Source organism: Rhagoletis pomonella, unplaced genomic scaffold, assembly GCF_013731165.1.
Source record: "Rhagoletis pomonella isolate Grant_MI unplaced genomic scaffold, Rhpom_1.0 Rhpom_scaffold_00013, whole genome shotgun sequence".
In the NCBI taxonomy this organism is placed as follows: Eukaryota; Metazoa; Arthropoda; class Insecta; order Diptera; family Tephritidae; genus Rhagoletis; species Rhagoletis pomonella.
In genome coordinates this window covers 13,724,818-13,736,875 of record NW_023458567.1, presented here as the reverse complement: position 1 = coordinate 13,736,875, position 12,058 = coordinate 13,724,818, and the positions used below count along the sequence as shown (strand labels likewise).

General features: G+C 34.3%; 1 protein-coding gene across 1 annotated transcript in view; it reads right to left on the bottom strand.

Moving 5' to 3' along the window:
• LOC118748360 (ras GTPase-activating protein raskol-like) overlaps window positions 1-11,564 on the bottom strand; it is a 26,935-nt gene extending 15,371 nt beyond the window's left edge. The window contains exon 1 of the mRNA XM_036482733.1: window positions 11,420-11,564. Within this exon, the coding sequence (XP_036338626.1) occupies window positions 11,420-11,564 (145 nt within the window). The remainder of the gene's footprint in view (window positions 1-11,419) is intronic.
• Between the last annotated feature and the right edge of the window lie 494 nt (window positions 11,565-12,058).

Below are 12,058 nucleotides of genomic sequence, written 5' to 3'. Positions count from 1 at the left end.
TTTTTTTTGAAATGGGTATGGTAAGCGCTTTATCGATTTCTACCAAACATGGTACAGTTATTTCGTTAAGTCTTATTAAACATAGAGTCCAGACGCGCTAAGTGCTAAAAAGAGAAAGAAAGTACTGTCCGCCTCACTAAGTTGACACTGACCAATTAGGGTCCATCCTGAATTCTCTCTACCTTGAAGAAATGCGAAGGTGATCCCAGGGTAGAGAAGTTTCCAGGGTAGGAGGAGGGATTGTCTTAGCCGGCTACAGCACTCACGTAGGAGCGACGGGATCCGAAGGCATTTAAAACCCTTTCCTCATAGCAAAAAAAAGGAAACTGTTTGAAATCGGTGAAAATACCCTTGATTATCATGTAGTTACTAGAAAGTTGAAAAACCGATATTTGATACGTGCGCCGGGTATGTATATAAAGTTCGGTTTCGCTCGAACAGATACTTCTGTGCTTGTTTGCTATTGTTATTGTAGTTGGTAATATATTCCTGTAGGTAATATATTAATTTTTGTTTATATCTATTTGTTGTTGCATATTTATTTATTTGCTTGCCCAGCGTTGGCTGTTGTTTATTGAGAAATTGTTTTGCTTTTTAGCTGTGGCTAAGCGTCTCGCATTTTATGCAAACACAACTTCGACATTACAAGTAGTAAGCACTTTTCAAAAGGAAAAAAGGCAAACCATGCATTAAAAAGTATACACGGATATGGCGAACGTAATATGCAGCTCGCCATCGATCGCACTTAAATGCTCCACAGGCGCACAAAATACTATGGATATGAATGATAAGCGGATATCGTGATTGGAATAATTATACACCTAATCTTAAGCGCATTAAGCTTGACGAACTATTAATGCAAAATATATGCCCCGCGACTAGAAATATAACGGAATTTATAATAATTTGTTTTCTTTGTTTTTTTTGGCAGGACTGTTGCGGCAGATCGGTTCAGTGCCACCATTCTTTTCAAAAAGTATGGAGCCCATGGTAGAGGACTATCAAGAAAGATGCGAAAGGCGCAACTCGACCTTTTCACTGTGAAAATTCTTTCCAGGTCACAATGCTATATCGATTCATTGTATACCAGATGAACTGGCGAGGAAGGGAACCTCCTTTGTCTGCAATCAGTACCGCTTTCAGTGCGGTTATACCGCTACCAACTCGCGTTAGAGAATAACTTTAGCGGAGAGGCTAATAGAAGATGGTCTGCAGAGTCCACAGGTGGGATAGCGTCACACATTTGGCCTAAATTGGGTAAGAAAAATCTAGCCTATTCTTCAGAATGGATTCACCACTACTTCGACATATAATCGAGCTAATCACGAACAGAATTGAATGACTTCTGTCGTAGGCGCCGCAATTTAGAGGAATACCAGAGTGTAGAACATTGTCTGTGTCACTGCTACGCATTGGCGAGGGCCCATCGACATTCATTCCAGCACTGCTTTATTGAGTGTCTAGCGAAACTGAGAACGGCTAGTAGCTATGATTTTGTTACCTTTGTAAGAACGGCGAATTGGTTTAAGTTTTAGGGGAAAAAGAGTAAAGAATGTCCTATTAGAATATCGCAATGAGCCCATGACAGCCGAAGTCTGTATCCTTTCAGCATTAGATGTGAACAGCCACGATAAACTAATAGGCCAACCTAATCTAGAAAGTTAAAGAGGGTGCAACGGACCAGACTTATGGGGCATTTTAAGTTTAGCATACTTTGCAATGGAAGCACATAGTCCGATAAGGGAGGAGAGAAGAAAGAGCTATTGATGGAATCAAGTGGCTGGAAAGCGCCAGACAAAGAAATTCATGGGTGGCATGCAACAAGAAAAGATTGGATACGCGTTTAGTTTCTCTAAAAACAAGTTAAGAATGGTATCGTAGCAACTCATTGCAAATTAAGAAGTCGCCAGTACACAATCGAGATCTAGTTTCGCAGTTTCGTTCGTAGGCATTGCCGATAAGGTTGCAGCAGCACGTTTTGCAGTCAGGGTTTAGATCGCTACGTACTTAGAATGACCCCAAGTAACTCTTCCTTCCTTCACTTCCATCCGATCAAATTTCGAGCAAGAGCTAGAGGAAGGGGTAAGTAAATTTTAAGACAGACAGGTAGAGGTTTGTCGGAAGAACTCAACATCAAACTCAAATTTAGGCTTCCAGGTCACTGTCCTCAAAACGTTTTTGTTGGAACACAGTGATTCGACGTTTGGCATAGGGACATTAGCCCATACATCCGTGTTACTAGACCAGATTAGCATTTCAGATGGGGGTGTGAGAGAACTCGCTTTCGTTGTTCAGTTCAGTATGCCAAATTCCTTTAAAGTGCACCAGTTCGCAACTACTCAGTTTCGGAGTGTACAGTTTCTATCGATAAAATAAACATTAAAACCACCTGCTCTACTCTCAATTCCACTCTTCGCAAGTCAACCTGTTGTGGTTGCGTTAATCAATGAATGCGTTTATGTAGAAACATTTCAATGAACGCAATCAGCCAGTCAGTCAGTCGGTATTTTAATTACAATTTTTACCGCTTGATTGTATCTCTTTAGTTGCTTGCTTTTTTTTCTTTCGCAATACCTTTCTACGCACTCATTGCGCTACATTGTTGTATGGCAACATTGCTGTACATAAATATGTTGCAACACATTTCATTTCCATTATCTATTCATTATTCATTGAATTGTGCTGCTGTTTTGTGATTACTATGAAAAGCGCAAGCGTGCCGCGGCACAAGTGTGTTTTTAGTCGATTGCGGCTGACTGCCTACCTACCACCTGCCTATTGCCTGCCAGTGACTTTTGTGCGGCTCATTTATAATAAGAGCAGTGTTTCTAGCGATTCGAGAGCACTTACATACATATTTATGTACGCTGAACTTTTCAACGCAGGCATAGGAGAGCATATTTCAATTGCGGAAGACAATTACTTCGCAATTTTTATATATTTTTTGTTACATTATTGCTCTTTAATTTATGCATATGTATGTTACGATAAGCTCATAATAAATTTTCTATGTTTTTTCATTGATTAATGGTGTGGTTAAATAGTAGAAAAAATTGAGAAATTAAATGAAATAAAAATTTTGCCTGTGGCACGCATTTATTGCGAACACAATGCACATAACATACTCTTGTTTGCTATAAGCGCATTTGTATGGGTTTGGTAAATCTCAACTCACTACTGCATTGAGTAAAATTTCTTAAAAGTCATTTTTTTATTATACCTAATGCCGAATTTCCACTAGGCATTTAATGATGCCGAATTTCCATTAGTCAATTAAATAACAAATGAAAATATTTCTCTAATTAAAAAAATGACGTGTGGAAATAAACTTAATGGCTTTTATTTTTAACGTAAGGAAACCTATGTTTTAATGCCAAACATTTTTCATAATTTTTTTTTTGTCATTTAAAGCCTGGTGGATATCAGGCATAAGGAATGCTTCAAAGCATAGTACTGCTCGTCCAGCTTTCAAGAAAAATAAAAGTTTCATATAAACAAAAAAATTTTAAGCAAAAAAAACCAACTTACTTCAATGCACATATAAATATTTAGGAGTACTTACTTTTAGTTTTTTGATCCAATTAACTATTGGAAGTAAACTAAATTAGTATGGGACCACGCTTGGAGTGCCATCTTTCTGATAAACATAATAATTATAGAAAACGTTCACGTGGTCCACAGTTATCCAGTAACATACCTCCTCCTTTTTTCACGTTCGTTAAAAAAACGCTCTAGAAATTAAAAGGAAATTTTTTCCTACACAAATTTTTTAAATCAGCTTGCAAGCTCTCAAGAAAAAATACCCACGAATTAAAAAATTTTTTTAGAAGTCAACGGCCATTTTTAGTCTAAAATTAATTAATCTAAAAATTCCGAATAAAAAGTAGGAAATTTTGATGCGAATTTTTTGAAGTTTGATTCATTTTTGTAAAATTTGTACAAAGTTTACAAGATCGGTAAATATGGTTTTTGTTAAAGAATGAGCTATATTTTAAACTGAAAATTAACAAAATAAATTTTGAAAATTTTGAAAAACGAAAAGTTACTTCTGTATGTAACTGTATTTATTTTTACATACAATAAAATTTACAGCAACGGTAAAGTACTTTTTTTTAGAGATTTTTCTTGAGAGCCTGAAACTGAGCTTGAGAGCAAAAGAGAACACCAGAAAATTTCAAGCGATTAAAAATCAACAGTAAAGTTCATTCGACAGAGGTCTTTTATGATACTAACAAGAGATTTCCTTACTACTTCGGTTGTATGACTCTAAACCACAACTTGACTTTGGTGAATCCTGACATCATTGGACGGTGATCCTATGAAGAGAAGTCTGGACCTCGTAAAGGCTTCACAGCGGCAAATGTGATCTGCTGTCTATCCATTGTGGCACAAACTGCACTGCTCAAAGTAACTCAACTCCTACGTTTAAGGGCAAGTGCTTCATTACCCAGCAAGGGCCAGTAAGAAAGTCTGTAGGAATCTTACTTCGTGCAGAGTAACGTAAAGGAGAGCATCGGTTCTTCTTGCTGACATTTCTGGAATTAAGGCTTTAGAGAATTTAGACAGTATGTTGCCTTCCGTGCTTTTCCAGTAGTGTTGCTCTTCATTTTTCAACCGAATTCAGTCATTTCGCGATAATAAAAATGTGTCAGCAGTATTTCTATGGAATGTAGCACGATTTCTGTACATAAGGAATTATTTAGACTAATGTCAGAGGAATTACTGCGTGTACTACTGGCTGTCTTCCAGAGAGTAATGGTGAGTTTTTTTTAGCATTTTCATTTCTTCACTGACGAGTCTAAGACAAAAAAAAAACTAATAATGGATGACATCCGGAGAAAAACACCAGGTTGTCTTAGGCACTGAACTTTACGCCATCGGAGGTTGAAGCACTCACGGTAGCTGCAGTGACCGAAAAGCTACCCTAAAGACCCTGAAGGACGCTTGCACTTTTTCAAAAATTATACCAGATTTTTACAGGATAGTCAATTCAGTCTCGAAAGGATCAAGGGTGGCAACTTATGTGGGTACATGAATACTGCGGTACTATTGTGGATATTTGCCTCGACTGTAGCGACGATACAATTTGATTCAGGAAGTGAAATCAGCTACATTTTTTCTCACCCCTCAACAGTTTTCGCAGATTCGAGTTTCCGTCATCCCTTGTAAAATTTATGTATTTGGCGTTATGCCAACTTTAAGTGGCATTTTTTCGATTTATCCTGGTGTCTAGGAGGCATGAAGAACGCTGAGTCAGCCATTTGCGGTCTACTTGAATGTAATTCGTCCATCCAGTTAACTAGAAGTGGTCTTAACTACACTATAAATATGTATATCGAGTGGAATGTATTGAAGATCTGAAACCAGTTTAACTCTAATTTTATTTCGAAATCTTCATGAAAGTGCAAGAGCTGCCAAATTTCGCATCTTTTTTGCTCCTTTTACTTGAACTTTGCATTAACTAATAAACTACTGCTTTTATCTACACCATTTGTGTTTTACAAAATCATACATATATAGTTATGTAATGCATATATGTACAGTGGGGAGCAGAAATGAGTTCAGGGTGATTTTTATTGAATATTTGCAGGGTTTTTAAAGTTAAAATTTTTTTGTTATTTTTTATAAAAATATGCTTCATGCTTTAACCAAAACCATATAAATCAAGCTTTATAAGGAGCTTAGAAAAATTTAACAAATTTTCAATAAAATTAAAAAAAAATCGCAAAATCGCGTTGATTTTTTTAATCTTTTTTTTTTGCTGACAGGCGTTGATTTTTTATTTTTTTTTGCAAACGGTCTTGCGCCGTCAGCAAAAAAATATTAAAAATCAACGCTATTTTACAGCCGCTTAAAACTTACGCTCGATTTTACTAAAAGGTAATGGAATACCAGACTGCATATTCAAAAAAAATTCTAGAAAGTCAGACTAAAAAGTTGAAATTTTAATTAAAATTTGATAAATTTTTCTAAGCTCTGTATAAAGTTTGAAAGTTCGATTCATATTGTTTTAACTTTAAAAACCTTGCAAATATTTAACAAATATCACTGTGTACTCATTTCTGCTCCTCACTGTATGCATAATAGGGTGCATCACTTTCCATACAAAGAAAAATCTGTACTTTTTTCCAACGGAATTATAAAATCTATTATATTTTAAGACTTCCCGGCAATATATTTTGGAAAAAATATTAAGATTTACGTGAGCTGGACCCATTTCAAAATACCTCCAAAAGTCGAGTTTCTTATAAATAAAATTTGTTTTTAAAAATAGTTTTTTTTGTATGATGACAGAATCGTTAAGCCTAAAATATGTGCATAAAAATGGTAAAAAATTTTATCAACAGAATCAAAATAATGAGATTTTTGGAGGTATTTTCAAATCGGTCTAAGTAGGTCACACAAATCTTAAAATTTTTCCGAAATATTCTTTGTATACACATATATAATAAATTTTATAATTCCGCAATTTTTTTGGAAAGGCACCCTAATGGGCATATCTTAAGCAGGTCATATCTGTGAGAAAATTTTCAACTACACGTTAAGTATTACTGCTTCTACGAGTAACTATTACAACTTGACAGTATTTTTTACAACCTCATAAACTATGTTAAATGTTTAGCAACAAAAAGAAGACGGCAGTAAGCGCAGAAATCGCTGCAGCAAAGCATCGCTTTTTGACCAACGATCAGCGAATATTGTGTGCGCCTCAATAGACTACAAGTGTACGATTAGCAGTGGTAGTAGAGGTAGCGCGAGTGCAACCTGAAGAACAGCAACAAAAACCACAGCTATTGCCGCAAAATGACAAGCAAACACCTGACAGTTAAAAATTTGTGTACCAGCTTAATTGCCATTTTCACAAAACTAATGAAACCACCGACAAAAACAAAAGAGATTGATGCACCGCAGCAATAACAACAACAATAAGAATTAACAAATTACTGCACATGCTGCAAAAGCCGGTTTCACTGACTGAGACCAATTCGCGTTTAGTGGTGGCGGCAGATGTTGCACTCGTGTTTGCAGCTGATCATGAATGCAATAATAACAACAACCACGGCGTTAAATGCAGTATGTATTTCATTTCAAGACAACTGGTTTGTTTAATGTTAGTATTTGTTGTTCTATTTATGTAGCCTATGCGAAAAAGTAGAGCTGGCGAGAATAATTGATATTTAGCTACAAATTAGTAAGCTTTGGAAGTATGGGGACTAAATTGTTTGCGACTAGTTTTTAACTAGTTGGAGATAAAAATTAATTTCATTATTTGCCATTACCATTTTAGCTACAAACTAGCTTACCCTCAAAAAATGGTAACTAGTTTGTTTGGGACTAGTTTGTTACCAGTTGATATTTTTAATTTTTTATTTTATTTAAGTTTGCTATTGCCACCACCGAAGGGTCAAAAGCTATTAAAAAAATTTTTCGATCTTATAAAAAAAAAAAATACCATAAACGCTAAAAAAAATTTTAAAGCTTTTCTTTTCTACGAATTAACATGGACCCGTATGGCCGGCAAAAGCTAGGCCTTTTCAAACATTTAAATCAACTATGGCGTCGTCAGAAAGGCAACGAATAAATCTCAATATTAGCAGGCCGCTGCTTGAAAAGAAAGGTAGCCTAGTTCTAACAGCGCCAAAAAGGGGACTTGTTGCTGAACCAAAAAAAAAATTTAGAATGCATTGACGACCGCTAGCAAAAAAAATTTTAAAGACCTTAATTTCAAAAGAGAAGGAACACGTAATGGTCATAAACTACTTCGACAGCACTTTCTCTGCCGGGTTTTGCAGCATAAATAATAATGTACAGTGGCGGTCAAAAGTATATGAATGGTGCTTCGCATTTAATATTTACAATGTTTTTCAAGGTAATTTTTTTATTTATTTTTTTTTTTATAAAAATATAGTTTATGCTTTAACAAAAACCATATACTTAAATCACAGTTTCAAACTTTATAAAAAATTTAGAAAAATTCCACAAATTTTTATCTAAATTTCGAGCTTTCTAACCAGATTTTTTATAAATTTTTTTGGGTATGAAGTTAACAGGCTTATAAAATTTTAGTAAAGTAATAAGCAAGTGCAAGGAGCGGCTAAAAAAAGCGCATTGATTTTTAATAATTTTTTTTTTGTGTTTTTTTTCATATAAATAGCGTAATTTAAGAAAACTGGCGTTGACTTTTTTATTTCTTTGCGCAAACGGTCTTGTGCATATTCTTCCACAAGAAATTAATGTCTGTATAGAGAAAAGCGCAAAACGCTGTCAACAACAAAAAAAAATTATTAAAAATCAATGCGATTTTTTAGCCCCTCAAAACTTGCACATTTTTTACTAAAAGTTTATGAGCCTGTTAACTGCATACAAAAAAAAAATTATAAAAATCCTGGCTAAGAAGCTCGAAATTTAGATAAAAATGTTGTAAAATTTTTCTTAACACTATAAAGTTTGAAAGTGTGAGTTATATGGTTTTTGCTAAAGCATGAACCATATTTTTGTAAAAAATATCAAAAAAATTTAGCATGGAAAAACATCGTAAACATTCAAAACGAAACACCATTCATCCACTTTTGACCGCCACTGTAGTATGTAAGTATGTGGTTATGTAGTTTTGTATAAGTGAATAGCGAAAATGTGAAAGATTTTTGTTGAATAGAGCGCAAAATTAATTGTTTGCACAACAATAAAAGAAACACAAAGATTTATTATCGCAAAAAAATGCCAATAATTTAACAACAACATGTATCGTGAACAACAATTTGCAGGCATTTTTTTTTTTAACAATCAAACATAATTAACAACAAATCGTTTAAAAGCTAAACCGTTGCTTAGCAGCTGTGCAAGAAGACTTCAACAACTTTGTTTTGTTATTACAGGCATTTAACGGTGTTGCACGAGACAGACTGTTGCATTGAATGCAGGCTTTTTACAAAGCTGACATTTCACCACGCCATTTCATAGCAATGTATAATTATTTGATTGTGCTTTAAATGTGGCCACAATGTCCATAAAACTACATACTAAAGGAATATAAAAAATATGTACATGGGTCAATCCATGCCAAATAGAGAAACGGTTCGAATCGACCGCTTTTGATTTGGATGAATATTTGTTAAAACTTTTTTATCATATAACGAACTTCTGCCAAAGGAAATCCATTTTTATGCAAAATTCCAAATTTCACAATGTCTGGGATTTTACAAGTTTATTTTTTGAATAACTAAAAAAACTATAATCTCCTTTTAGAGATGATGTTTAAGGCTATAATAAAAATCTACAAAATCGCTAAATAAAAGAATTTACAGAATTGTGCAGTTACAAAATATGTAGAAGCAAAAACTTTTAAAAAATTTGTATACAATACCTCCATATAATCGAAAAATAAAAAAATTATTGAATTTTGAATTAAATTTTTTTTTTAAGTTCCGAGTAAATTTAAGGTGGAGTGTTTTTAAGACATAAATTTTTTAACGTAAAAAATTTGTGTGCTAACTATAAATAAGGTAAAGTTAAACAATTTTTATTTATTTAATACATACATATATACTTTTAATTTAGAAATTGTAAAAAAAATTACAAGGTTCAAAAATTCATATCTTTAAAAGAACACCTTGAAATTTTCAAGATCTTTAAGACTAAATAGTTAGAGATATTGTATAAAAAATTGCGATTTTATTTAATTTAAAAATTCTGTATTTTTTATTTTTCGATTTTTTTACATATATATATTTTTTATATAGCCTCTAAATTCGTATATCCCTTTTGATTAATGGATTGCCTATTATTCAAACCAATGCCAATAGCCCATAAATAATTTCAATCCACTCACTTGCCAATGTTACTTGCTACTAAGTACATACTCGTACATACATATAAACATCTTTTTCCATGAACTACCTGTGTTTACAGCAACCAGCTGCTTTTTAGCCTGATTCCTGCTACGTGTATTTGTTAGATATCATTGCAGTCTACTGTTACCTTTCCAATTGAATTCATAAATATATATGAATGCAGTACATTCTACAACGTCAGCTGTCCTTTAAGCTGCTGACTACCTGTCAATGGGTAGGCACGATTGCCTGCATCACCGCAGCGTGCATCTCATTGCTACAAGTATATGTAGCAACTTATAATTTATTGCTTGAGTACTTCAAATTATATAGCCAGTAGTATTAAATATATAATTTTTGAGTAAAGGACAACTTTCATAGTAAAAAATTATACCAATTACAGTTCATAAGAAATAAATAAACGGAAAACACAGCCAATTCTTGAAGTTTGTGATAGGCTCTCTTTTAGCCTATAGAACCTAGCGATTTTCAATAGAATAGTGAGGCTAAGCAGTCCTACTACTAGCCAAGCTCCTTTGACGGCTGTCACTGAGTCCAAATCTGAGGTAAGAAATCAAGGGTTGACCTATGTGCTGGTATTTTTTTCTACTATTTTATTAGGTAATTTTTGGCTTTTTGAAAATGCTCAATTAAACAAGGTTAGGTTAAGGGCAGCTCTCAGTAAAGAGTTCATTCGGAAGCCGCACAAGACGACTGCGATGACCAGGACATAAATTGCCCAGGTCTCACCCCGCGTGCCTTTGAATCATCTAGTTTTCCTTCTAGTTGACCTTCTAATGGATTTTCCCTTTAGCTATGCAAATTCTGCCGAAGAAGTGACCATCTTTCGCTTTCTCTGTAGCACAGCTCACTTGTCTAGGAATAGCTGAATGCTGGCGAAGTGGCCAATGGCCCACTACAAAACGATCAGGTTTGAAAGCCTTTTCAATTTGTATAAACGGCAATGCGATTTTGAAAATCGCTATCGGTAATATTGATTGCCAAAAATCTCTAAAAGAAAAGCAGCTGCGAATGGTTTCATGGTGTATACTTTTAGCGTCGACTGCTTTTCATTTAGAGAACTTTGCCGATGAGAGTTTAGCGTAGCGATTGTCAGAACCTCCCAGCAGGAATCATATTGAAGTTTGTGTGTATTCTTTGAACCACTTTTCTTAGTAATACCTCAGGTTTCTTCCTCTTATAACACTGTGCCCCGAGAACTGTAGATATATGGAATGTCGAAGTGACTCCAGTGATGTTCGGTAAACTTGAACGCATATCGAGTTAGTCGCTACCGACAAAAAGGGCCTTGGTAGCAGCTTCAGTCTCCACGAAGGCGAGTTTTAAGCCTATATGTAAGCCTGTTACATGCTGAAGTACTCTGAGAATCGATAAACCTCTCTCAAAAAGAGTTTCTGTTTTGTCAATATAGAAGATCCCAATTAAAAGATATAAAGTCAATAGGATACGAATCATTACTGCTTAATTATCCTTATACATTTTACATTGATTTAGAATTTATTCTTTAACTAAGTAAAAGTCTACCACAAAATTGTTAAAAAAAATCATTTTAAACTTATTTTGCTCACCTGGATTAAAATCGATGCTATAACTACTCGGCTCACTATCCCAAAAATCATAAAATATGCGACGTGTTACGCTATAAATGCGACTATGTGACAAATTTAAGCCCAAATTTTGCGAAATATCAAAAATTTTCGTATAAAAATCCATGCTGAAGTGGTGCAAGATCGACAAATTACATTAAGAATACAAGCGATGTGAGCTTAATTTGAGCTACAGCAAAAAAAAACGAAGCATTGGTAAAAAGAGTAGAAAAACAAAGGAATAGAAAAAATAAACGAAAAGTTTAAAAAGTAAGAGCGAAGGAGGCGACAACTATAGGCGAAAAATTAAAAATAATAGCAGCGCATGAAGTTTAATTGCTGTTGTCGCTGAGTACTTTTTTCGCTTGTTTTTTCACCATGGCTTCCAGTTTTTTGTGCGTAAATATCAGTTTAGTCACTTTGTCTCTTTAATCACATTCACTTTTTTCACATTTTGTCTCAAGTTTTTCATTTTTTTTTGCCGGCCTCGTCAGTACAAAATCAAGGTGAGGTCGACACGAAGCATCTTGACAATTGGGTGCGAAAATTAAGACCGACTACTGTTTCTTGATTGTTTTGTAGTTTTTGTATCATTTCTTGTGTTTTTTCGTTACTTTGTTT